Source organism: Drosophila grimshawi, unplaced genomic scaffold (genome assembly GCF_018153295.1).
Source record: "Drosophila grimshawi isolate 15287-2541.00 unplaced genomic scaffold, ASM1815329v1 contig_1369, whole genome shotgun sequence".
Lineage (NCBI taxonomy): Eukaryota > Metazoa > Arthropoda > Insecta > Diptera > Drosophilidae > Drosophila > Drosophila grimshawi.
Genome location: NW_025062891.1, coordinates 5,770,982 through 5,798,837, shown reverse-complemented (window position 1 = coordinate 5,798,837; position 27,856 = coordinate 5,770,982). Strand labels below are relative to the sequence as shown.

At 39.6% G+C, this 27,856-nt stretch overlaps 4 protein-coding genes across 7 annotated transcripts in view; 1 reads left to right on the top strand and 3 right to left on the bottom strand.

Moving 5' to 3' along the window:
• Positions 1–872: 872 nt before the first annotated feature.
• On the bottom strand, positions 873–1,715 carry LOC122322376. The gene is made up of 2 exons (XM_043214286.1): positions 1,658–1,715; positions 873–1,597 (listed from the first exon to the last, which is right to left on the bottom strand). Exons 1-2 carry the CDS (start codon positions 1,713–1,715, stop codon positions 873–875), a joined length of 783 nt encoding a protein of 260 aa, XP_043070221.1.
• A 1,134-nt stretch (positions 1,716–2,849) lies between these two features.
• LOC6560105 lies at positions 2,850–3,873 on the bottom strand. The gene is made up of 2 exons (XM_001987545.3): positions 3,804–3,873; positions 2,850–3,742 (listed from the first exon to the last, which is right to left on the bottom strand). Exons 1-2 carry the CDS (start codon positions 3,871–3,873, stop codon positions 2,850–2,852), a joined length of 963 nt encoding a protein of 320 aa, XP_001987581.3.
• Positions 3,874–6,939: 3,066 nt separating this feature from the next.
• Positions 6,940–27,856, bottom strand: part of LOC6560102 (zwei Ig domain protein zig-8) — a 63,074-nt gene continuing 42,157 nt past the window's right edge. The window contains exons 3-8 of one of the 2 annotated variants that reach the window (XM_032735189.2): positions 19,600–19,677; positions 19,387–19,519; positions 9,861–9,983; positions 9,621–9,717; positions 8,536–8,633; positions 6,940–7,458 (exon numbers count right to left, since the gene is read on the bottom strand). In XM_032735189.2, the coding sequence (XP_032591080.1) occupies positions 7,142–7,458; positions 8,536–8,633; positions 9,621–9,717; positions 9,861–9,983; positions 19,387–19,519; positions 19,600–19,677 (846 nt within the window). In that variant the 3' untranslated portion in view covers positions 6,940–7,141. The remainder of the gene's footprint in view (positions 7,459–8,535; positions 8,634–9,620; positions 9,718–9,860; positions 9,984–19,386; positions 19,520–19,599; positions 19,678–27,856) is intronic. The other variant, XM_001987542.3, reaches the window with a different exon arrangement.
• The window catches only part of LOC6560104 (E3 ubiquitin-protein ligase MARCHF4), a 58,633-nt gene continuing 55,170 nt past the window's right edge, over positions 24,394–27,856 (top strand). For 2 of the 3 annotated variants that reach the window (XM_043214325.1, XM_032735187.1), the window contains exons 1-5: positions 24,394–25,087; positions 25,707–25,841; positions 26,552–26,771; positions 26,829–26,890; positions 26,948–27,417. In XM_043214325.1, coding sequence (XP_043070260.1) covers positions 24,537–25,087; positions 25,707–25,841; positions 26,552–26,771; positions 26,829–26,890; positions 26,948–27,410 — 1,431 coding nt within the window. In that variant the 5' untranslated portion in view covers positions 24,394–24,536 and the 3' untranslated portion in view covers positions 27,411–27,417. Of the gene's footprint in view, positions 25,088–25,706; positions 25,842–26,551; positions 26,772–26,828; positions 26,891–26,947; positions 27,547–27,856 lie in introns of those variants that run through there. The other variant, XM_032735186.2, reaches the window with a different exon arrangement.

Sequence of the window (27,856 nt, the reverse complement as noted above, 5' to 3'; positions counted from 1 at the left end):
AAAACGCATCGAGGCCAAAAGCGCTTGTCTCACGCCAGCTCTCTTCTCTCTCTCTCTCTCTCTCTCTCTCTCTCTCTCTCTCTCTTTCTCTCTTTCACTCCTTATCTGGTTGCTTGCATGTGTGACTATTGCCATCGATGCACTTGCACTTAACAGAAAACGGGCGTATTCTAGCAAATCGGCACACATTCGCCCCCAAGGCATACACATTCGCACACACACACGCACACACACACGCACACACACACGCACACACACACGCACACACACACACACACACACATCTACACACTGTCATTCAAGTCCACTTTCACTGCTGCTAGAAAAACTGCCCCACGGCTATTTTTGAGTTTTTTTTTTTTTAATTTATTCTCTTTCACTCGCGTTGCGTCCGTTGTCCTTGCTGCTGATGGTATTGGTAAGTGTATGTGTGTGTGTGTTAGCTACAGTGCAGTGTGACTTATTTACTTGCCTGGCCCGATGTTGTTGTCTAGATCAAGTTTCTTTTCTTCATCTTCTGTTTGCAAGCTCACAGGTCATGTACCACTTTCGATTTCACTAAAATTTCGAATCCAAATTTGTTACTGCCAATTAAATTAGAATATCCGAACCAACCAAAGAGAGAAAAAAGTTGCTTTGAAGAAGTCGTTTAACTGTATCAATCAAATTGTCATTACTTAAATTAATAGAAATAAATCTATTTTTGCAGGAAACATTTTATATTTATTGTTTACTTTATAGTTTATAATATAATAAATTATAATTAGCAGCACTCATAAAACCAACTTGTCTTCTTTTTTCGTGTGCATTCAAATATTTCTCATGTCACATCTTTGTAGCAAATTGATATATTTAAACCAATTTAACAGCATTTAAGAAGGAATCCTATAGCAATAGTCACCATTCGCTGCAAATGGAACGCAGACGCATATTCCGGCACCTACGGGGGGTGCGGCCTCTGCTGGGTCGCAATCTGACGGTGCTGGTATTTGATGCCAGCCGGTAGCAGGATCCAACATCCAAACAAAACCTGGTGCAGGAGCCACTCCTGGATGAGGGAATGGACTGTAAAACCCGGGAAAGGGACCATAACCGTGACCATGACCATGACCGTGACCGTGACCGTGACCGGGACGAGGGCGGGGACGGTAGGGAGGGTGGTGATGGTGATGATCATGGTCCTTGTCTTTGTCCTTGTCCTTGTCCTTGTCCTTGTCTTTGTCCTTGTCCTTGACCACCACAACGCAGTTCACAACGGGACGATTCCTGTCCCTCCTGCCTTTCTGATTATCCGAACCTCCGTTGTTGTTGCTATTGTCATTATTATTCTCCTCAAGATTTTCAAGAAATTCTTGTACGTCGAAATCGTTTGATCGTTCCCTACGTTTTTTGTCATCGGCCGACACTACGCACAAGGGATAATTATTATGGTTGGAGCCTTGCCCGTTGCCACTTATGAACAATGAGGGAATGAGGTCGCTCAGCGAGCTGCGCAGCACACGCGATTCCGACACATGCGACTCGCCGTTGGTTAGCTTGGCCAGCTCATTGTACTGCTCGGGTGTCACCGAATGAACGCGCACCAGCTTCGCTCCTCCTAAAAATATGATCAGCTATGAGGATCATCATCATCCAATCACAGTTATCTTTGACTTACCTCCATTGGCCGCGACAGCCGAGAGCACAATCACGGCGACAATTTGTAAGATCTTCATTTGAGTCTTGCGTGTTCAGCAACAGCCGATTGCTGAGCTAGAATGATCCACGACTGCCAAGTTAGCCTGTTTATAAAGATTTTCGGGCTGCTGCTGAACATTTTGATGACATTATCATTCAAATCCGCACCGAGCCACGCATCCAATCAAAAATAATAGGACATTAAAGTCACATTTTAAATTTATTCGAGCTTGATATGTACATAACTTACGGGCTTGACACAGTTCGGTTTAAGAATTCAATCAGTGAAGAAAAGGCAAGCCCTTAATTGAGCATGCAAAAAACCCGATTATTGTTATTTATTTATGGCTTGAGCTTGAGGTTTAATGGCTACCAGCGAAATGCGTTCCTATTTGTAAGAGGAGCGAGTCCAAATTGAGTTTATTTTATCAAATCAGTTCTGAAAGTCAGAAAGCCTTTCAGATTTCATGATAATAAACGTATAATAATACAAAAAATAACTGTTATTTTTGGATCGTCAACGATTACATTCTGCAGACAAACTGTATTCACCTAAATTCCACAGTTACTTTATAAAACCGACCGATTTATAATAAGAGGTACACTATATAGTAGTCCGATGTTCTTAGTTTTTTTTTTGCCATACGTTAGAAATATAATAACTTGCATATTGGGTAAGTTTGATTCGAATATCTTGGTAAATAGAAAGGGGTGAATATAAAAACTCATCTTTCGATCTATCGATCCTATGGCAACTGTGTGATTTATGTCAACTTTCATTAAGGTAGCTTTGTATATGGATGACTAGTGTGCATAGAAATAATCCAACGATCATGGTTATATCGCGGTTATGTTTAATCCCGGAAATTTAATATTGCAAGGGTATAATGATCGTGCTCTAGTATTCAAAACACTATTTGTCAATAATAATATAATATTGTAATTTTTTTTACGATTTTATTGTTATATAGTATTATAGGTACGATTTACCTTATATTGATAATATATTATTAAAGCAATAATCTTTGATAAGTTTTTGCTTACCTTAAACCCATATTTAAGATAACATTTCTCATTAAAGTCAAACAACATATTATATCTTGTACTTTTTTATAATTATTATTTTATATTTACATTAGCCGTAATAAACATGATCATGACTTAAATTTAATCTAGTAGTCTGCTTCTTCGTACTCATCTTCATCTTCGTCTTCATCATCATTATCTTCCTCATTTTCTTCATAGTATGGTTGTGGATAGTATAACTGCTGGCCATAATGCTGTTGTGGATAGTATAACTGCTGGCCATATTGCGGTTGTGGATAGTACAACTGCTGGCCATATTGCGGTTGTGGATAGTATAACGGCTGGCCGAATTGGGATGGTAGACCATAGGGACTATAGGCGCCAAAAGAACTGCCATAACCACCTCCACTAAGTGGTGTAAATGGTGAGCCATATTGGCGCAAGGTGGGACCAACGGCAGAGGTTTTCTGCTTGAACTCTGCATTATTCCCGATAAGGGTGAACAAGATCACTGGTGAGGTTGTTGTCATCTCTAGCTCCTCCTGCGCTACAGGAACATCGACCTCGGCAGCCGCTTGAGTTGCTGGCTGGATTTCCTGCTGTGGCACCGTTTGCTCGATTGGTGTGTTTGTTTCAGGATCCCAATAGATAGCCAAGTAGGGAGTGGTCGAACTGATCGGATCTTGTTCAAGACCCGGCTTTACCACCACAACGCAATTGATAACAGGGTCCTCCCCATTGGCAGCATCATCGGAGATGTTGCGCTTCATCACACATAAGGGCTGGTCTTCAGTGTCGATTGTGGGCACCGAACGACTGGTTGTGGTTAGGCCCATAATGCGCAGAAGCGAATGCCATCCAGAGTCCAGAGAGTTCCTAACCGAACTGAATCCGGCACTGGTTAAGCGAGCCTCAGAGATGGCATTCTTGCCATCGGTGAGTTTGAGCAGACGTTCATACTCCTCCTCACTGATGGGATAGACACGCACTAGCTGCTCCACTTTGAGCTGATCGGCTGCTTCCTTTTCCATAGGTGGCGCTGCAAATGAGACATTGCGTTTAGGCTCGAGCTCAAGTTTGGCTCACAAGCAAGTACACACCCGCCTTGGCACAGCTGAGGCTGCCCAAAACCAATAAAAGGCCAAAGCATCTAAGCAGAATCGATTGCATCGTGGGCACAGTTGTCGAAAACGTTTACAAAACTAAAGATACTAAGTTCTTGATGACCAGCGTTGGTCTTATTTATACATTCGTCTTCGTATACATTCTAGCTAAGACTAACGGTAAAAATATGTCAAATATTGCAAGTTGTTCATTTTTGGCGAAAGATGGCTAGAACGGCATTTTAAGGCATCCCATTTCAATAAATTAGTCCAATTGGCCCACATTCGGGGCCAAGTCAACAAACGCATTAAAAACCAAACATAGTTGGGAACTACGTGAATAGAACTGGTTCTTGAACCACAATACTCAAATAGCTTAACGATTTCTCAGCCGGCTAAATTGACTTAATTCGAATTAGCATAATGCAGACTGAGCTATTCTAACTATAACTGCCAGAATACGGAAATACTTAGATACTGTTCTAAGTATTGGATCACTTCGAATAATATCTATTTAAAAACTGCAAAAAGAAAGTATGAAAAGTAATTGATTAAAATAGAATTAATAAATAAATTGAAGCTGTCATTAAAATTTATGATACATGATTAATTTTTGATTACCACGTTATTTAACTGTCGTTCAGGGTATTAGGTATTCGTCTTATGACAACAGCCAGTTCATCTTGTGTTAAGGTGGTTTCGCGATTCATTCTTGTTGTAGATTTCATCCGTTTTGATTTAAATATTTCAACCTATTTTACTATTAGCATAATTCATTGAGGTTTGAAATAAAAGACACATTTTATTAATTTTTCTAACTCATAATTATATTACTCTTATTTCGTTTAAATCTCTTGCTGTGTGTTTGAGTGTGTGTTTATATGTGTGGTTTTTTTAGGTAGGCGTTTTTGTCTGGGTGTTTCTGTATATATGAATACCTATGCATAAATACTTAGTTACATAAACACATCCCTAATTGTATGCGATGCTGACTGCAAATGATCTCAAAACTATCTGTTCTTATAGTTAACACACATCAAGCTACACATTTGTTGAGAGTGCGTGGGTTTTTGGGTGTGTTGGTGTGTGTTTTTCGCTTATAAACCTGTATGCGTTTTATATTTATAAATATTAGTTATCGTCTGTTCGATTAATGCAAAATTATGTTTATTTACAAGTTGTTGCAATTACTTAAGTATCTAATTACACACACCAACACAGACACACATTTTCCTTCTTGTTTGTTGTATGCATTTTCTGTTTGTATTTTATTTTGTTTATTCAAATGTATTTCAATGTTTTTTATAAATATTTTTTTATCGAATTTTTTTTTATTTATTTAATATTTGTTGTTCATTTGGGTGTCGTCTTATTGTGTTATTTGGTTTTGTGCTGCCAATTTGGTTGCCATTGTGCCTCAGTTGTACAAATTAAACGGTTTTTTAACATTTCAATTGTGTTTAGTTTTTATCTGTTGTACATATTATATTTAAGTGTTAATTAAAACTACAGTCGCTACTAATGAATTTATTTACAATGCTCGCTTTTTTCTGCCATTCGCATTCGTTTTCCGTTAAGCACTTTAATAAACTGCATTTCAATATGCTCTGCCAAAACTAATTATTTCCGTTTATATCCGTTTATATCATACATATATATATATATATATATATGTATATATACGTCTGTATATGTATCTTGTATGTACATGCCATCATATCCATTTACCATTTCATTCCCATTACCCCATGTCTGTCCGTCGTTCGTTCGTATGAGTGCAACATTTTTTTAACACCCACCTCACTGATAGCCATTCCATCCCTGTCCCGCCACAAAAAAATCGCTCAAGCCTATAACTCGTACAGTTTTAGAGCTAGACTTACCAAATCATTAATGCCGACCGACCTCCACCCCAGCAAAAAGTTTCTTCGCCACCTGTTATCAGCTATAACAGGTGCTGCAGTGGTATTAGAATATTCCAAAGTTGTTTATTCCCGACTGCAACGTTCTCACTTATTTTTTTCACATTACCCTTGCAAGGCTTGTGTTAATTTAGTCACAAAATAAAAGTATATATGTGCAACAATTGGACTTACCAGATATATCGTACAGTAGTTAAAATTCTGAATAAATATGCAGTGTTTTTTTATTATTGTAATCGAACTGGTATATCATCTTCCAATGAGATAATTCATTTTGTTGTTTCCGAAAAGTGTAAATACGAATTGCAATTATTAAAAAAAAATTTAAATTTTGTGCAGCTTTGCAAATTCAGCTGAAGATCCAGTTGTCATAGCTGTCAAATCAGAGTTAATATTTGTGGCTATTATGTCTGCAAGGGTATTGAATTTTCGGTACACCGAATAAACTTATGTTCCCTTACCGCCTTTTCCTTTGTTGAGTGTGTAGTTTAAAAATTGTATTCGAAGACGTGATTGAAAAGAGCAAATTAAATGAGAATTTAATAGATACACACACTTTAAACCAACTGTGAATATGGTTAGTAGTTGTAGTGGAGACTAAGCAGTTAATTAGCATTTATGTACAGCAAATATTATGTATTTGATGCATATTAATTTCAATAGAGTACACAGTGGCTGTAATCGAATTGAGTGTGATACAGTTAGCTACAGAAGTATGCAAACGCTGATTGCTATAAAACGGTGGAAACTGCCAGTTGAAAGTGTAAATGTTTGACTGCATAGATTGATTGACTGATTGATAACAGTTGAACTTGATTATAAAGCATATTTATAGCCTAATAAGTCTTATTTCATAATGAAAATGTTTATTCTTTTTTATCGTTTGGCTATTGGCATGTGTGAAGTGTGTGAGGGACACAAATGCGCAAGTATGATCACAAAAATCTCACGATTGATAGATGGGGAAATTGAGCCCCTTATGAAGTGTAGGCTTTGCTTGGAAACATTTGAAGAACATTTATGAAATTTGTTTTAAAATTCGTCTGCTTATTTTTGTGATCCGCTGTGCATTTAGATTTCTACAGTTTGCTTAAGCATTAGCTAAGTACTATACGCATATATTGTTAATATATTCCCATATATGCACTATTTTTGGCTCTTTTTTTCGTAACCCTTTTTTATTATTTTTTATAAATATTAATTTTTATGGTTTATGTCAATATTGAGTTTTGTATGTTATGCTTGGCTAAACTTACTCAAAATCGCTTACAGCTAGAGAGTTTTATTCACTAAGTGCATTTTATCATAAATACGAAATCAATGCGATCCACTTGAATTTAACTAAGCTTCTTCAACACATTCATCAACGTTATGATCCTAATCAACGTCTTGATCTCAACTTCAATCATTCCTTCATCTTACGCACTGCACCCGATTGTTCGGATTGAGGCGACTGCTGCTGTTGCTGCTGCTGATGCTGATGCTGCTGCTGCGGGGGCGGGCACTCAATGTGGATGTAGTTGTTGCAGCTGTTGCTTCACTGGCTGCATACGACATTTGTCTTGTTGGCTGCAACAGCAGCGCTGCCATTGTTGAAGCCGGCGCAGCGGCACACACATACCAGTGCTGCAGGCAACAGGAAACGATGCTGAGGAGCATGCAACAAATGCCGCAGTAGAAACTGTTGCTGTTGCTGCTTGAGTTGTGCTGCATGGCCGCCGGGTGCTCACCTGCAAAAGAATAAGATACACAAAAAGAAAACAAAGCACAATTACCAATCGTTAGTTTGATTCTCAGTTCATTAGCTAATTGTTAATGCAGCTAAAGGTTAATGCAACAACAACACAACGCGGATGCAATTAAGCTCAGTCCTTTGTAAAGAGTTTTTGTCAACTGCTTGCATCCGATTGCCTTTGCAGGGGTAGGTTCAATCACCTGGAGCAAATCTGGGCTCTCTCCCTTTACATCAACATCGTCAACTAGCGCATCTGGGCCAGATAATATCGACATTCCTTCAGTTTGCATGTGCGCATTTCCTGTTTGCCAAACAAGCAGCCAACAAAGAGGCAAACATCAGCAAATAACAGCAACAACAACTTGTTATATATGCACACTTGAGCACACAAGCTGCTGCTGAGCTTTTCTTGTTGTTGTTGTTGGCTTTCAGCTCGAGCCGGACTCGATTATTGGCATTTTAGCTCACAAGAAATAATTTCCGCACTTCTTTTAAGGCGCTAACCAAAGGCAACGTCAAAACAAGCACTTGCGTCTATACTGTCCAACCAGGAGATACCCTTTTCATGGCCTCAACAAAGATTTGTTTACATTTTTACATTTGAATATTAACTAAGAACAAATATGCACAAGCGAACAAGAAACAAACACAAACTTTTAAATAACAGCTGTGGTTGCTGCCTGGAAACCACATCGAGCCTGGAGAATTTTTCGAAAAAGTTAATTATGCCATAATCTGTGTTTAAAATGAAGTAAATTATTCAACTATTTTGTAGTTTCTGAGATTGGACTTGTAGATAGACGGACATGGTAAGATTTGGAATATATATATACTTGAAAATATTCTCTTTTTTGTAAAAGGAACAAGGTATGCGAGAATCTACCCTGTCACACACACACACACATTGACTGCACTTGGCATTCAGCGCAGCTGAAATGCTCAAATTGCAATGCGCGCTGCTAACAGGCAACTTCCTGTCATAAACATGCAAAACTGTCAACCACACACACACACACACACACACACACACGCCTTACACACATACAGACATGAATGCAGTTGGCATACTCACCAATAATTACGTGCACATAGACACTGGAGGTTTTTGCCACAGTGGGCACACAGGTGTAGTTGCCGGTGTCGCCGGGCATGGCGCGCTTGATTTTTAATCTGTGGAGCAGGCAAAGAAAGAGCGTTAGTTGAAAGTGAATGGCAATAGCTGCAATGAAATGCACAAAGTAAGATAGACGCTGGATGGGAATGGGGTATAGGGAATGGCGGTCGCACAGACTACCATCAAATGAATGCCAAGAGTTATGTAGCAGCAACATTAAAAGCCTTGCTACTTTAGGAAATGCCTTATCCTGGAGTGGGCAGGACTCTCACTCAGCTAGTGGCATCTGCATTTTATAGCTGCTAGTGTCGTTAGTTAACGGCATAAATGCACAATGAGCACATGTGGATCCGACTCCCTTTCAAGCCAACTACTATAACTCCCCGACTCCGTAGCTGTGACTGTAAATGTAACTGTAACTGTAACTGTATCTGTGGCAGCAGTAACTAAGGCAAATTAAAAGTCACACTCGGCTAACTGTGAACAATTGTGAGTACTGCTGTCATTGTGCCGAGCAGACTTACAGACTGTAAAATACCCTTCTTGGATAATGCTTAATGCAAATCCATTAACTAATTACACTGGCAACTTTGTGGCATTTATTTCGAAAAGCAAAGTGCTCGAAATAAGATTAATTAAATTAGTTTTATTCGAAATCTGATTTCTTTAAAGTTTTTAAATTGTTGGGAAAAAGACTTGTAATTGTAATAAAGAAAAGATTAAATCAAAATAAAAAGATTACATTATTAAAAACTTGTTTAACAATAACATAATTCATTTTAGAATTCAGAACGAATAAATTAAAAATAAATGTAGCTAAAATAATTGAGTTCAGATATTTTAATATTCAAATTGTAAATTCCAGAACAATTAACAAACTGCTAGAAGGTATCTTAGTATATCTCATTGTCTGCTCCTCCGCATCCTTCCTTGGTTCCTCACATACCCAAAATATACCAGGTAGCCTGCGCAACTTAATTATGTGTGAGGCATTTGTGAATGCAAATAACTGAAATAGTCAATGTTTGCTGAGTGGCACATACCTCGAAGTTAGGCCATCCGACCAATCATCCTCGACGAGTATCCTTGCCATGGAGCTGTCGATTTCGTTCTCGTTCTTGCCACCTAGTATTTCGCTGCCTGTAAGTGCAGATGTATTTAAATATAATAGGAAGCTCGCGGAATGTGAATGGCAATTGCAAATTGAATTGTTTAAATTGCTTGATAGCGAATCGCTTCTTAAGGAATGTAGACAAGCTGAAAGAGACATTAAGCATACGCACCTTTGTACCAGAATATGTTGCCCAGCTCGTGTGGTCCCTGCATTATTTTGCAGGTTAGGTTAATGTCGCTACCCGTTTTCACCATCAGATCGCTGGGGCCGAAGATTTCCGCTTTGAGCTCTGCTTAACAACGGCAATGCGGATGTTAAAAGTAATACAGAGACATCGAGAGAGAGAGAGAGAGGCAGAGAGAAAACAAAGAAAAGGAGAAAGAAGCAGAGCAAAAAGTCACTTAAGTTGGCAACACATACAAACGTACGCGGACAAAGCGCTTTTTTTGTAATGATAATAATAATAATAATAATAATAATAATAATGTTAATGATAACGCAGCAGCTGAATGACTGCCTGCCTGCACAGATCTGCTCCCCTTATCACAGATTCCCCCCCTAGCTGGATGCCTACCTACTTTATTACACAGACGCGTGTCTCTATTATGCTGGCGATAAGCTTTTGTTATGCTTTATAAAAGCCAACAGAAACCGCATTCAACAACCACACACACATACGCACATACGCCTCCTTTATACCTGAACTTAAGGGCAAGCTTCATTCTTCTTTTTCTGGCTTGTGTCTCAGAGGGAATTGTCTAAAAATTTGCCGCTTTTCATTTGCAGCCAGCGAAATCAAAGTGTCAACGCAGTGCGAAGTGCCTTTTGTTATTACAGCCGCTGTCAATGATTTTCAATTGAAAACGCGCGAAAATTGGAAATGGAAAAGAAGACGGGATAGAATATTGCTGCGGACAGAGAGCCAAATGCGATTTTTTGGCTTATGACTAACGTCTAAGTGCGAACTTCCAGCTAACTGCTGACAGTTTATGTAATGTAATATGTCCCGTTGAGCGCTGCTCGCTGGAATACAACTTTTTGCTGCCTCATTGCCACTAATGCAAATGCTTAACAGCGCACAATGCTGAAAGTGGCACACACGAAACACGCTTCGTCGTGACGCAGCAACAACAACTGTAGTCGCAACTATTCGGGAGGTGATACTCTGTAACTAGCTCTAATAATAATAATAGTTGAATAATGGATATGGGTCTTTTGTGTGTCCTTAGACTCAATATCAAAATCATTTCTAACGAAATAATTTCAGGTATCCAAACAGCTTAATATTTGTATTTATTAATTGTTTTTGTGAACGTAAATATCAATTTTATACCTCTAGCTCTTACAACCAGAAATCATTATCGACCATCGATACTTAACATTTGCTATCTGGTATATATATATAATATGATATTGCAGAACTGCTATTTAATGGGTGCAGAGTATCAGAACAACAGCAGCAAATACATATGTTTGTATGCTCCACTTTCAACGGCAGCAGTCACAAAAGCTACATGGGCAACACAACACAACACAACACACACTCACACACACACAAACTATTGCAATTTTGCAACGTGGCTTTTGCGCCTTGCATCTTCGGCTCTGAAGAACCGCAAAGCCCAGCGTAAATAAATTGCTGCCGACGAAACTGCAACTGTAAGGGGAATACTGGAATGCTATGCTCGTCTGTACAGCTGGTACTTTTCACTGTTTCCCCATTGACGTGACGAAGCCTTGCCTTTGCTTTACTCCGGCTCTTCTCTCCCCTCCGGTTCAGTCTGCGCGCTTCGGCTGCTATTCAATCGTGCGGCAACTTGCAACCATTTGGCAAATGTGTAACGCAAAAAGCGTTGCATACTTTTGGGCCGTCGATTTGCATGAGCTCAAAATGCACCGAACATGTGTGTGCGGGTGTGCGGGTGTGCGAGTGTATATGTGAGTCATTAAATTCCAAGCGAGGGTTGCTTAAGGAATAACCACTATGTGCTCTATCCGATTTTTGATGAAACTTTTTGCGTTGGATTAAAGAAAAAACGAAATATTGCAAGACAAGGTCATTTCCTAACTTTGGAATATTTTATGACTTCTCTTGTAGTATCCGTATGCTCTTCTGGTAAAACCATAAAAACTGTAACTAACAAATTGGCTTAAATAAAGTAAAAGCTCACGCGCTGCCAATTTTCATTTTTCTCTGCTCGTAATGCGCTTTGATGTGGGGCTTACTTAAAAAGCACGTTGAATATTGAGCAAAAAAACAAAAAAAAAAAGAAAAAGAAAAACATTTGCTAAGGCGCTTTAAAGCAGTTACAGCTTGGTTTTCAATTTAAGTTGAAGGAACGGGGACGGTGGGGATTGGGGGGAACAACGAAGTGTAGCTGTGTGAAATGTTAATCTAAATTAAATGCCAGGCTCCATAATAATAGAGTGGCGCTGCCGAAAGTGGAAAAACAAACCCCAAATGGAATTCGAACATGCCAGGCGATTATCTGGCTGCTTTATGGACCCGCGCGACGATGAGTTGTTGTTGTAGCTGGTTCCGTTGCTGTTGTTGTTACCTGGTGGCAAAGCCAAGCCGTCTATGACTTGGCTACAACACGGCGCCCAAAGCGCGCAAACAAAGAAGCAAGCCAAAAATTATGGCCACACATGCAGCTGACAGAAAACACTCTCCCCTCTCCCCACACCCCATACCCTGTTCCCCTTCCAGCAGGTGTTAGCTCTGTTTGTGTTTGGCTGCGCGTGTGTGTGTGTATTTTGTGCTGTGCCCGCATGCGGCTGGTGCTTAGCTTTTTGCTTTGCTTCCGTTTTTAGCCGAGTTTACTTTTTTTCACCTCATGAAACTTGCATTGCCTCCTGTCAGCAGTGAGCTGCTGCTGCGAACTGCTACTGCTTTCGACTGGCCAGCAAATATATATATGGGTATATATATTTGTATATATATGCGAGCTATTTGCTCTGATTGTAATAGAAAAACCTATATATATAATTGGAGGCGTGCGCCACACCCAGCAGCGTGGCAAATTGGCTATTTAACAATAATTAGATTAACTGTTTGCGGCAATTGGCATCTGGGTTTCTGCCAGGGAACACCTGCATTATGGATCGCATGGCCAGCGTTTAGCACAAACTTTGCCGGCTAAGCGCAATTCCTCTTTTATGAGGCCCCAGCTGTTTGAAGTTTTCATTAGTTGATCCAGGCCGAGAAGCCGTTGTTGGTTCTGGCCACATGCCAAGGCACAGCCAGAAACAGTCGACGGGCCAAGTAAAAAACGATAACACCACCGACAGCTGGCAACAACTACTGTGAGCTGGGCAAACAGAACTTATGGTACACACACACAGACACACACACACACAGAACAGACGGCTGAGTCTTGTTTACACACAGTGTCGACAGTGGAACCACCGAATAACTTGAAATTTGTGCAGCCACTGACAAACAGACAGAGCGACAGACAAAGAGCCAGATAGATGGACAGACGGAGAGACAGACAGACAGAGAGAAGGGCTTGGGATAGCTGTAGTAAGGAGAAAAAGCAGGCATGAAAATGCATTTTCATTTTTCTTGATTTCGCGCATAAAATGCGCATAAGCCTATGCCCATAAACATAAACATTTGGAGCAATGAACTTTGCGCATGGCATACTTTTAGGGCGCCACAATGCAGCTTGTTATGCCCTATGCAGTTAACGTTAAATGGGTGTATAAAGCCAACATTTATATAGGTCAGCTGGATCAGGCAAAAAGTTCGACAGCCGCACGTTAGAGTCGTTAAAACTTTGCAAGCTACTTGGGATATGTTGTAGGAATTGTTTTAAGGATATCTTTAGTAGACTTGGCTAGTTTTTATGCGACATGTGTGTGTGTGTGCCAGACTATAACTTAGCTTGTCAATAGCTTCAGCATTGAAGAGTTTCTAATACAATAAGGTATCTAATATCTACTCTGGAGCTATGTTTGCAGACACATATTGCTTAAGCAGGGTATTCGTTAGTTGGGCTGTATATTTGCAGGAGTCCATCGCTGCGGCTGCTGCTGTTGTAAAAATTTATTGCGCCGCATATGTTGATGTATGTTTGCACACATGTACAACATACATATACAACATATACAAGTATTTATTGCCTCGTTCTCGTTTCGCAGCGCTAAGTGACATACAATTTAACAGTTTTTCAGCGCGAGCAAATTTAAAGCGAGCTCCTGACGCTCTTCTTAAATGAGACCCTTGGCTATCAATCTTGCTAGGGGGAGCTAAGGAACAACTTTAAACGCAAATTGCTTGGAATTAATTGTCAAATCAAATAAATAAATTCAATTTGTAAAAGTCAGTGTCAAGAGCAGCATCGTCTCAGTCGCCTCACGCACGCATACGCATACGCATACATACGCAACACACACAATTGATTGAAATATCCTTAAGAATTTGGCTGTGCTCATCAACGAGGACCCTAAACAATGGCCCAAGTGAAATGCCAAAACATCATCATCATCACCCAGTTGCTGATACGCTGATACACAGGCTAAGCTATAGTTATAGCCATGTTCACTGCCACCCTTCCGCCCCATTTTCAATTTCGTTCCCGTGCTTATTATTATTATTAATAATTCGAGAGACATTAATCATAAGCTCCACGAGCTGATAATATTCCACAGTAATTTATCATGAATTCGCACTGAAGTAGAATTCTATTTATTTTCTCCTCCCAATCGCATTTCTGTTTTGAGGCCTGCCACAAACAATGAAATAGTAAAACATTTTATTATTACAAGCGCGAGTTATGTTTGCTATTTGGTTTGAGCCCACGCTTAAGCAACAATATTTTCACAGCGGTAACTCGTGCTTTAGTATATAGCATAATGCACTTTGTTATGCTTGCTTTTTTCTTTGCTGAGCGAAATAAGTTTATAAGTTGGCAATTTGCCATGGAATTAGGTCAGCGGTTGTCCCCCCAAAAATCCCGAGCAGCAGTAACAATAATAAAGCTGCAAGACAATGTCACTCAGTGGCGTAACTCAGAGTGCCCAAGTGTATTTCAAACGATTTAATCTTTCAATATGCAAATAATTGCTAGCTTATTGTTGCATTATAAACCGCAATTTATAGACATATTCTGGCACAGAAATTGCAGCGAATAGCAATGGAATTATAAAGTGTTCAAAACTTTTATTTACTACCGTTTATCAATTATTATTGCTTATATATGAAAGTGGTTTATGTGTACTCAGTATATTCCACTTGACGAGCAAAGCACAATTATTATCAAGTACTATGATGGACTTAAGCAACAACATTCACTAATTCACCAACTGACAGAAATAAACTCATTATATGAGTGAGTATTAAACACTTTAATACAAGGTTATTCATAATAAGGTTATGTTCGAGTTTAATGGTCAAGACATTAAACCCTTATGGTAAATTATAAATAAAAGAAAAAAATGTTAAGTAGGTCATGTATAAAATGTTATTAGTGTATAATTACCGTGAAAAATTCTTGTTTTTAAATCCAAATTTGAAGTAAAAACATAACCGTAACAAAATGCAAATAGGGGTATTCTTCATGAAAATCGCGTTACATTTTACAGAGTTGGTGAGTCGAGAATATTACAAAGAGCATTCAATAAAGATTTTGAAACTTTAATGAGAAAAATATTTTTCTTTTGCATGCTTCCACGGTTTGTGTTTTTATCTTTTCTTTCAGGTGCGAGTTGTGCGAGCAAATTATATAGATTTCTATGATTTTTTCCATTGTTTTCCCTTCTTACAGAAGAAAAAAGTGGTATTTGAGTATGCTTCGGCACTACCTCAAATGAACAATATTGTGCAATAAGCCTCGCACAACTTGAATGTTCACTCGGCTGCTGCAAAGGCTCAGAAATTATTTGCGCTTGATTGCATACAATTTGCTGGCTGCTAATGTCAACAAAAGCAAAATGGGTAGGAGTAGAGAGAAGGGGACTCTTTGGCTTGTTGAGCGATGCTTTCTGGCGCCTGGGACAGAGCAATCTAGCAATCTACCCATTTGCCAACCAACTTCACAGACATCTTCTTCATTTTCTGTTGAGGTACGCATTTAAATTGCCAGCATTTTGCTTAAAATCCATGCGTCTCCACGCTCTCCTACCAGCTAGCACCTGACACGCTGTATAGTCTGTGTCTTGGCAAGCAGCGCTTCAGCAATTTATTTTTTCAGATATTTTTCTTCATTTTTTGTTGTATAGTTACGCTTGATTACTTTCACGCTGGTAAACAAATTTTTTAGCGGCATCAACAACACCTTTTTGAAAGGTCCTCGCCTCCATTCTTGTCGTCTGTTTTGACGCACACACAAAGTACATAATTTCATTTACAATTTGCCTTCTTTATCAGCAGGCAGCGTGGTAATTTTCCTTAAATTCCAAATTAAAATCTACCCAAGCGACTCACAGTCACCACCCTCCCCTGCCCACTTATCCACCTTATTTCTCCTGCCCTGAGCAGAGAGAGAGCAGTCAACTTCCTGCATAGTTTGACACCTTGTCGAGACTGGGTAATAAACTTGGTAATTTAAGCAATTGAAACGACTGCTATTGCATTAAAGTATTCAAAGTATTGCAGGATCAGTGGGGTCGAGTATTTTGACTGATGTTTATGGTGTTTCGGCCATCTTGGGACTGCTTCGATTTTTTTCTTTTTTCATGAGACGCTACTTGCTTTGTAATATAATTTCACTAACACACAAAAAATAGAGTGTGGCAAAAAACAACAAACAAATTTATGGAATTTTTAGTGCAAAATTTGTATTTGCATAAGCGCATAAAAAAGTCTGGCATAACATCAGATGTGTGCAACGACAATAGCGCCAACAGCAGTAGTCTATCTACAGTGGTATCTACTTTAGAATAAATTGTGTCTGAAGAATATTAATATGTTAATGCCCAAGCTTTTGAAGCAATCTGTGCAATATACAGAAAATTCATTTCCGATAGAGAATATGCTTTCTATCCAAATTGTATATTTGACAAAAAGTGTGTATCAATTTTGATTTTTGGCTTGTTAGGTAATCCCCATGTTCAATTGGGACAGTCAGGCGAAAGGAGGTTAAGTCTTACTTAAAGTTGCAGAAAGTGCCATCAAGAACTTTTACTACGATTACCGTTGAGAAAAAAGATATTTATAGAAATACCCAAATCCATATTATTTATATTTATATTTATATGATATTTTCCCTAGTTGAATGAACGTCCAACGAAATTAACTATTCGTTATCATGGTTCTTGGTATGCATTCATTTGAAATCATTTGGATATCACATGGCGCAATTGGCCAACAGGTCATCACTTTTGCACCACTGTGGCAACATTTGGGTTGCTGCTTTCCACTTGAGTGGCATGTCGAATATTTTATATGCACATTTCTTTTTGGGCATTCAAATGAGTATGAACATGAGCTAAGGAATGGTATTCGTGGAGTGTTGGGCTGGAACCGTTACTAGGGCTAGACCGCGTGGCTTATGCAGCTTGGAGTTTGGCAGTCATTTGCATTTCCACAAATGTAATATTTATGACCATTGTGTGTGCGCTTATGCAGCGCATGTCGGACTTGACGTTTGTTCTGTCAGTCTGTCAAGTAGTTGTCTTCTTCACCCATATGCGTGTTAACTTGTTTACATTGCGTGTGTATGAGTGTGTGTGTGTGTGTGTGTGTGTGTCTGGATGAACACTAAAACATTCATAGCATTCAAGCTGACCAAGGCATATTAATCTGACCAAAGTTGCTGACCATGTGGCCAGGTTCAGTTAAGTTTGCTAAAACAACATAGAAACACACACACACACATACACACACACACACACACGTTAGTGTGTGCCATAGTTGCGGAGATCAGAAATCAAATAAGCTCATTGAAGGCATTCTTCCGCACCAGAAACTTTTAGCAAAAATGCATTGCTAATGCAATATATACGATAAAAATACACTGAACAAAAAATGCATAAAAATTGTATAGCAGCACCACACCTCCCACACACTCCCTTGCAGACCAGATAAAAAGTTACATTACCTAGATAATCCACACGTTCAAATGGCTATAAATAATAGCTATATATAATAGTTAAGCTTAGGTCACAGTTGAGTTGTCAATTTTTTTCTTAAAGCTATAAAAACTTAACTATTGTTGCAAAACGTTCAGCACATTTTCCACCTGTCCTTTCAGGCGTTAACTAACACTAATTAAAGGTACTTGCGAGACAAAGAAAACTCTTAAATGTACACGGCAAAAGTAGACAACCCCATAGTTTACAGCATTATGGCCGCAATCTTGTTGCGAAATAACTACGAAAAGATGATGCAAGAGTGCCCGACTAGCAGGTATCCTGACTGACATTTATCTGTAGCAAAACACAAAACATAATAATTATTCACTTAATCCCTAAGTTCAAAATTGAAATTTAGGAAATGATTATCCGATTCGATCGCCCGACTTTTAAAAGTTTTAATGGACACAGGGTTCAGAATAAAACTTAACTTTAAAGTAAGTCAATTTTTGCATAATCGAATTTCCAAATTTATAATCACACGGTGCGATTCACTTGCCTGCAGTACACACACACCACACACACACACAAGGACACTAAACACTCTTACACCTACACACACACATACACTTGTGATGTGCATATTGTATGACTTCCTTAAGCTCATGAAAGCTGCATGCAGCAGGCAAACATTGGACTTAGCAGCAACTGTGTCTACTGTTCCCGTATGGATGCTGCTGCCATTTTTGAAAAGCACAAGCCTCCACTCATACATACACGCACGCACACTGCCTCATAAAAGTAATCACTTCAGTGGTTTTGTGACCAATTTTTAGCATTGCCACCCGCAACAGACCTTAAAATGTAAAATGTACAAGGCATTGGATTTTTGGCAAATGTTTTTAGCCAGTGAATTTGCCTACTGTTGGATGTGGTCGGGTCGTTTTGGCCCCCAGAGTTATGATAATTGCCAAAAGGGTAAAGTTCTTTATGCTGTGCATTGGCTATTAGCAGGCAGCTTCGTATTACGACTTGTCGATATTTGTTGGCTATGGCATTGACTGAGCCACCAAGTAAATTTCCAGGCAACAAATGTGCACATTTCGACATGGCCACTCATTTGTGTCCTGTGCTCTTTAATGCTATTCCTGGGACCGACTCGTGGCCATCAAGTGCCTTCAAACCCGTTCAGAAAATAGCTTGAATTTGGTTCTGGCTTGAGTTTAAAAGTTATGAGTTTCTTCTTAAAGTTATTTTTCAGGTCTCACAATAATTCAATGCCAATAAAATATTTTAATTTTGCTCAAATCCTTATTAACACCATATGTACGTCTTTTTTCCATTGAAATTTGTATATTTAAGTAACGAATGCCAATTGAATTCGACGGAAACATAAACATTTACACAAGACAAGGCTTCTCAGAAGTACTGCCCATTAATGTATAATTGTTTGAAGTTTTAAATTTGGAAGAATTCAAATTTCAATGTCAAAAACTTGAGCATTATTTTGTTTCAACACAAAATTCACCATCATCTTACACAAAAAAAAAAAATAAGAACAACAACCAAAATAGCATTCTCAGCATTTTCAATAGCTACTGAGAAACAGGATACCATAGACAGGTTTACAATAGCCAGGATTAATATTCATGACGATTCTCGTGAATTATACTCACCCACAACATTGAATGTGTATGAGAGCGACATTTTGGGCTCGGTGTTGATTTGGCACTCGTAGACGCCGGAGTCGCGTGGCTGCGGATATTTAATTTGCAGTGTCCAATTGGCCGAGTTATCTGGTCGTAATACCTGATGAACAAAACCAAACAACAACAAATATCAAATAGAATTGTAAACGCTCCAATTCATAACTGTCACTAAGAGCTCACCTGAAAACGCTGATCGGAGGTGTAGGTGGTGCCGCCAGCTGTCAGTATATGCAGATCACGTTTGCGTATCCACGAGACCTGCAAGGAGAAAGGGAGACAGAATGAGTGAGAGAGACATAAAAACGTTGCTCAGTTCGTTGGTTTTCTTGTGTCTGTAAAGTTGAAAAATTACAAATTCCGCACTTAAAAGTTTTGCCCAAGTGCGTTTAACGGCGCTTTGTGTGCCCGCTTGTTGTAAACAGTGTTGCCAGCGTTTCATGCCACACAGCCACTTGCCACACTGCCACTTGCCACTTGCAGCACAAACAAAGCGCAAAGTTTACTTTTTTGCTATTTTTTTCGGGTGTGGCAAAATGTTGATACTTCTTTCCTTCTACTCCTGGTGTGAGCGCTTGTTTGTTAATCTTTAGCATTTTGCTTTTCTTTTACGTATTTAATCAACAAAAAAAGAAAAAAGAAAAAAGAATCAAGAAAGTAAAAGTAAAAGTAATGGAGAGTGATTGTGTTGGAGATACCCTGTAGACAGCTCTAGCATTTATTTATACTTTTACTTCTGATAAAATCGATAGAAATTTTATCAAAACAATCTGCTCTTGCTCTGTATGCATTGTTAATAGAGTGTGGGATGCCTTCTTAAAATATTCTTGAGAATATTCACTTAAAATGTAATATATTTAAAAACCAAAGGTCGTACATTAATATTTATCAATTGTTGTTGGCTATATGAGCGGACTGAGCGAAGCGTATTTAATTCATGGCTCCATCTGCCAGTTACTTACATATTTGCTTATATTGATGTCATGGTACCTTTTTTTTTATTCATTTGTAAAGGGTAAAAGGTGGAAAAAGCAAAGTCAGTCAAATCCGCATATGAGTGTGAAAAGGGTCGCGTATACGCAACGTTGACAAAGCGCAGAAAGCAAAGAGTTGGAAGTGAAAGTAGCTCTTATCGATGCTCAAACCTACAATTTGATGGCGCCAGCTACATAAATAACTCAGACAATTGCAAAGTCTTTAAGCTGGCGACATTTCGCAGCCTGTCCTGCTCTGTTGTCGGTTCTCGAATTGTTTCTAATGCCTTTCGCTGAGATAGACCCAGGACCCATTGTTGTTGGCCTCTATTTGGGCAATTTTTATTAGAGCTTGAATTACATTTTCATTTGATTGCCTTGCCTTGCCTTGCCTTGCCTTGCCTTGCCTGGATCCTTGGGGTAACCATTAGCCCTGGTTTTGTATCTCTGTGCTGTGATTTCTTTTTGTGCGCCCTGCTCGACCTTTGTGCCCTTTTGGCACATTGTTTTCAATTTATTTAATGACCTTAGTTTTGTTCTTTCGCTCTCTCCCACTTATTATTGTTGTGATGCTCAATTTTAATTACGCTGCTGCTAGAAGTTTTGCAATGCCGAGAAATGTATATATATACAAATATATATGTATATACAAATCTCCGCTCAATTAAAGTTTCAATATTTGCGACTGCCAACGCAAATGTAAATATGTGGTCGCACCAGCTAAAAAACTTGCCCAGTTCTTCTTCAGTTGGCTCGCATTAATAAACATTATGGCTTGGACTTTAGGCATTTAGATAGAATTGGAGCATGTGCGAACAGCAAAACCATTGACAATAAAACTGGTCAAACTGGCGGAACTATCAAGTACGGGTAAATGGCACAAATAAACAATCATTTACTATCCTTTCATTTCGAATCCTTTGCTTTGCTTTTGCCAAATGGTCGACAACTATTGCCTGGCCAATGTCCTGATCCAGGCCGATTCTAATAAATTCGTTGGATTGACGCTAAAGTCAACACACAACAAAAGCTGGCCATGAAAATGGCACAAGCACCGAATGGAAACGGTCACGTAATACGTAAAAATAAAATTCATTTGCTTGTAAAAGTTTTATGCGGCAATTTTATGTTTTTCATCATAGACTCGACTCCAATCCTGCATTCCACGAAATTCCAAATAAGCCAATGCATTGCGAATTCCAATAAAACGCCTACGATTCAAGCAACGAGCGCAGCAACCCGAAAAGGTCAGCTCAAGCAAAGCTCAGCCAAACCCCCCAATGAACTTGAAACTAAATCATTTATCCGTGATTACTGTGCGAGGTCAGTGTTTTAATAGAGAAAGCAGCACGAAATTGAGACCTAATATTATAGACTGTACTACATTTTTATATCAACAAAAGAAATGGTATTTAACCAAATCAAAGCCAGAGAACTGAGCAGCAATTCAGGAAGGAGAATTCTTACTCCAGAATATAAACATATAAATATACATATTTCATATATAAAGTAAAAATATATAAATAAATATTATTGGATTAAAATGCTCAACTGAAAATATATAAATCTATACTAACTATAATGCAGATATTAAAATGAATAACGAATGGTTGAGCATATATATATATATAGAATTTTAAAATGTCGCAGAAAATGTTAAACAAGCGTTCTGCATCAAAGCATTAACATCTTTGGCACAATTGATTAATTTTTTATCAAGCAGACAGAAAACTATAAATAATGGCTTACTTAGATTAGTTAAGTCACGCAATGTGTTGTGCTCGAAGCAAGTAAATATTTAATTTAAGGCAAAATGGAAAAGTTTGCAAACTCGTCAGCAAAGGATTTTAGACACGCAATTTACATAGAAATGTGAGTATGTATTTTTGGAAATCAGTTAGTTCAAATCAGCGTTGCTTAGAGATTTGTCAAAGCTTTGCCACATGTTGCAGCCAGGCAAGCAGTGAGGCAGCAAGCAAGGCAAAAGCTACCACCACAACCAGATCTCGTGTTATTCCCCAGCGTGTCAAAAGGACAACAAGACAGACAGCATAGTGAGTGGAGGAGGGAGCGGAATGCAGGTGGTAAACTTTTATACTTGGGGAATGATTTTCGTAATGTCTTTAGGTTTAAATAAATACCGCAAGCATAGTTTTATATTATTTAACACTTTGTGGGCTGCCCGGCTTGAGCAAAAGTTTTGCTTGGCTGTTCCAGTTTTTTGGATGCGCTGCTTGTTTTTGTCATTTTATAGCACTGCCAAATGAACGAAGTTTCTGAGTGTGTACATGTCCGTGTGTGCGTGTGTGTGTGTGTGTTTGTGTTTGTGTGTTACTGTAACTGTGCTTGTGTATGTTGCAAACTTGGCGAAAATACATTAAAAACTTTGCTGACGCATTTTCTGCGTCTCTAACCAAGACGCCGACTTTAGACTTTGTTCTTAGGACACAACTCGAAGCTCCAAGGATAACTTGAGAGCAACCATTGTTGATGTTATTCCGTGTATGTGTGTTGCTATGGCAGACGGCACCCAACGCTCTTGTTTTGTCCGAGCCGGAAATGAAGTGAAAATTTCATTAAAATTACAGAAGCACTGAAAATTGAGCTCACTGCTTGGTTGCTAGCCTGCTACTTGTTTTCCCATATACAAATTGGCCTGCCCGAAAATCGAATGAACTTCATCTACAACTTAATGAAACGGTCATCAGCCGATTATTTAATTGCCTTCAAGTGCATTCCTTAAGTACACGCAACAGCTAGCTCTGATTGCAGTGCAATTATTAGACAAGTAAATAATGAATGCGCTTCGCGAATGAAGTGCTTAACTTTTCACTTTCTCCCACTTTCTATACTCTTCGCACAGTTTGTAAACGAAGTTGTTAACCGATTTTTGGGACAACGCGTCAGTAACAAGCATAGCGGTCATGGCATTAAAAAGGGTTCGCTGGCTAAACTTTGTTCTTTGATATACACATAGAAATTGCTTTTTTACAGTCCATTTTCCTTTTGTAGACTGACTGGTGTTGTTGTTACACGACCAAATTGCGGAGGATAGGTCTCATGTCGTTGATGTTGAGCGGAACGCGCTTATGAGAATGTTTTGTGTTGGCTTTGAGCCCGACGCAATAAATCAACAGCGCACGGACTGAAATCCTGTGAAGTCAAGTTGAACAAGCTGATTCAAGCAGCTTCCGGCGCCCCAAAAAGAAAAAAAATAAAACCGAAAAACAACAAGCGCGAGCAAAGGCTCACGTAGAAAATGGGGTAAAATCACAAGCAGCAGTTGGTATGGTAATGACACACAGACAAGCGATACTCCAACACCCACACACTCACTGGCAGAGGAGCCTAACGAACTAACAGCGCGGGAATAAATTACCCGAGAGCAGAAGCCGACAACTTTGGAGCGCATGATCGTCTCCATGCACTGCTGAGAGGGGTGCCAGGCAGCAGTTGGATGGGAGTGGTATAAAGTGGTTTGGAGGAAGTTACATGAGTTGAGGGGGTAATGGAAGCCAGGCGGCGACAAAGTTATTTGCCGTAACTGTTACACTTTCAATTTGAGTTTATGACCAGTAGCGGTGGGTGGCAGCGCGCGGTTCCAGTCTGTCAATTACAATTAATGTTTGTTTCCATTTCTTCTTTTTTGTGTGGACTCTTCCAAAAACTAACTGATTTACTGATTGGTGCTCATGAAGGTGGACAACTCGAAAGTAGAACGATGGCTTTTTGTTCCAATTTGTACCTGCAGTTTTTAGCAATTATAAAGTTTTCCCCTCTTTGGATGAAACTTGCCGGAGTATAAATGGATTAGTTTCCCAATGTAATGTCAAAAATGAAATCATTTATCACCTCATAGATTTGACATCATTTGAAGAAACTTGATCTGGGTAATGACGAAAATTGGCAGGCACGACACCCACCCAGAATACAGCAGCCTCTGAACTAGTCGTTAAGCATACTTGCCTTGAATGGAATACAGTAATCGAATTATATTTTTTTTTTTCAAGAGAAAAGTGTTAAAATTTTAGTAATTGAATACCACAATTTAATACAAAGCGAGATAGCGATAGAGGAAGATCGAGAGACGGAGCGTCCTCCTTAGATATAGTCTTATGGGTATCAAGAATTCCCAAACAGAACAAAATGGAGAGCGAGCGATTTGGTTCGGATGAAAAGACGGTTCCATACACTTCAGATTCCGCTACTGGTGGCAAGGACTCAGTGAAGCCGGATACCTTTTTGCAGTTGGATATTGATGAGCTTGTGTCAAATAGCAGCGCCGATGAGACTCCCCCCTCCATAATTGTAATCGAGACATGCATTAGCTCCAAGGAACCGACGGAGTCGCAGCCTGCAGCAATAAAGCAAGACGAGAGCCAACCAATCGAAAAGGCCGGCTGTTCCATTTCTTTGGGTCTCAAGCCCAATGTGCAGTTCCAGATTCTATCTCAAAATGTCGACAGCGTCGGTCACGTGTTGGCTAGCACCGAGGCAGCTCTGGCTGCGGCCAATATCTCTACTGCAATCTCAACTGGCAGCAATCAAACCATACCGAAGCTAAGTCGCTGCGAGGACAGCGGCACTCAGTGCAACAACCTGAACCTGGACTGCGTGGAAGCGAATTCCAGTGAGTCGTTGCCATCGATTGGCTCTCTCGTCTGTCGCATCTGCCACAATGCTGATAATCCTGAACAGTAAGTATACAAATATTTATGTATATATCTATAATTATATCTAGCGCATACACATGATAATAATCAATTGAGTTGTTGCGGCTATTCAAAATTTGAGCGACTACGAAATTCCCAGTAAAATTAAATGTTTTTATAGTCGTGCCCACTTTGCTGTACTTACAAAATTTTATCTAAAGATTTATATAAATTAAAATAACAAAAGTGGATTTCTGAGCTGATTAACAATCAAAAAAAAAAAAAAATCGTAAGATAAGGGAATTAAATTGTTGTCTATAGCAAATACCCGTTGTTGTTGCTGGGTATCTCAATTAACATTTAAATTTAAAAACGGATCAAAATTAATTGCATGACATTTTAATAAAATGAGCGTAATGGCATTATTATCTGTGTATCTTTGTATTTAAATATTAATTTAAATATAAACATATACATATTATATATAAAATGTATTCAAATGAAAAAGAGTCGACTGCATCTATTTATATAGATGTTAAAGAATCTCGTTGTTTGCTGCGGATGCTGGTTGAACTGTTTACTCATCTGTCCGCACATTTAATCCCCGCTTTTATTATTGTTGATTGTTGGCATCTCTCCTCTTGTTTCCCCCTCATGTTTGCAGACTGGTGTCGCCCTGTTTGTGCAAGGGCTCGCTGACATATGTGCACGTGCACTGCCTGGAGCGCTGGATTAGCACCTCGCGCTGCACGATCTGTGAGCTGTGCCAGTTTCATTATAACACGGAGCAAACGCTGCGGTAAGTGTGAATGTCTATGTGCATGAGTGTGTGTATGTGCATGAGTGTGTGGCAATCCTGGCCATGTACTCGACTTCCTGGCAATCCAAGTGGCAGCAGCTCAAAGAGCCAACCGTGTCACTTGACAGCCAGCAAGCTCATCATCATCATCATCTCGGCTGCTAACAGCCGTCAGGATATATACATTAGGCGTTAGGTGTTACGACTTTTAATCAGTGATCTCGGGCTAAGCACTCGCCTCACTAATTGCTACAAATCAAGCAACACTTTGCACTTTCTGCTTTGTAGCCAGCCAAACAGGTAATATAAGCAGCTTCAAAGAACAGTCAGTTGGAATTTAATAAATATTTTCTCACGAATGCGACCAGTATTTACTTATTCACCACCATTTAGTATTATAAAAAAATATAGATTTATAAAAATGATAAAATTTAGAGAAACTTATCCCGCATAAAATTGAATTCGTTTACGTCAAAGCTTGGAATTTTTATATGTGAGCATATTTGAGTGGCATCCTTTTTCCTAGGAAATTGGCTGCCTGACAAAATATGCAAACGATTTTTAAAAAACGACTATTTAAAGGAGTTAGCAGAAAGCAGAAGCAGTTTCCTTTTGTGTATATTAACCACTTTCGATATGGTGGCAGGGTATCGCTATGTTTGGCACTCCCCGATTAGAGACTACTTATTTGCTGCACTGCTGTTCCTTAGCTACACCTGCCTACAATCGCTGCGTATGTGGTACTCCAGGGCAATGAGCCGGCGCGCCCTGCAGGAGGATTGCCAGATGTTCTCGCTGCTGACTCTGGTGGCGTTTGGGATCATTGGCACCTTACTGGTGGGCATACAGTACTATGCTATGCACACTCAGTCCTGGGGCCTGAGCAAACTGTGGACCAAGTCCTGGATGTTGTTCTTCCTGTTTATGACGGTGGGTAGAAAGAATGCCAGTTTAGGTGATGTTTTTCTCTATGATACAACTCCACAGATTACTGTTTACTTTGCCAATGTCTATATGCTGATCAAGTCGCAGCTAACGCCCTGGTATCGGTAAGCCACGTTGCTTGAGCTCTTTATCATACTTTTAGATACATTTTAATTCGACAGCTGGTGGCAGTCGGCACGTGATATTAAGCTCATATTGGAAAATCGCCGACCCTTTCCGAATCCCAATCGCGTACAGCGGCTAACGATAGAAACGGCCTCGACCACAGCTTCCATGTTTACGCATCACGATCAGTTGGATGTGGAGAGGCTCCCATCCGTGCAGCCCCACTATCTGTCCCCTTCATCCAGCGCTGTCTCGCTGACCAGATCCGCGCCGCCCACAGCAGAGAAGCTGATGGAGACGGAAACAAAACTGCAGACTGTAAATGCCAACAACAGCACAGATGCAGCCAACGAATTGACTCTGCTGAGCAGCAGCTCAAATCCGAATCAGAATCCGTATTCCAATCCAAGTACCAGTCCCAAGTGTAACTATGATGCTGACGCAAGCGCTGAGTCCGACAAGAAGATGCAGCAGGAGACAGAGCCGGCGGAGAAGGGAGGCAATGCCAACAACAACTAAGTAGTCGGTAATACACAAGTGGACAGTTTTGTAATTAGAGCTCAAGGGCAAGGCTATCAGCTTCAATGTTTGCGTGCCATTTTGTTTAATGTACTTTCAATGCTTTTAATGAAGTCGTCGGCCAAACTTGTCTTAAGCGAGTCGAATTTCTCTACTTCCTTTTTTTTGTGCGACCCACTTACTGCTAGATTTAGCTGTGCACTGGGCTGCTTCCTCTCACTTCTTCTCTTTCTCTTGGCAGCGCACAACTTCCGCTTCCGGCATGAGCTGGTGCAAATTAAAGCTGATAGCGTAGCCTTATAGCGCGTAGTCCTCCTTAAGGACGAGCCTGCATGCGCATGTCAAACGAGCTGATGGCATAGCTAGTCACGTGATTGATGGCTCATAAATTAGTCATTTCGCTTAGCTACCTCACTTTCCTCTCCACACGGCAGCCGGTGTCGCCA

Coding starts and splice junctions, on each gene's coding strand:
- LOC122322376 (XM_043214286.1), bottom strand. CDS start 1,715: ATGAAGATCTTACAAATTGTCGCCGTGATTGTGCTCTCGGCTGTCGCG. Junction 1,598..1,657: donor GGCTGTCGCGGCCAATGGAG/GTAAGTCAAAGA, acceptor TCATATTTTTAG/GAGGAGCGAAGCTGGTGCGC.
- LOC6560105 (XM_001987545.3), bottom strand. CDS start 3,873: ATGCAATCGATTCTGCTTAGATGCTTTGGCCTTTTATTGGTTTTGGGC. Junction 3,743..3,803: donor CCTCAGCTGTGCCAAGGCGG/GTGTGTACTTGC, acceptor TCTCATTTGCAG/CGCCACCTATGGAAAAGGAA.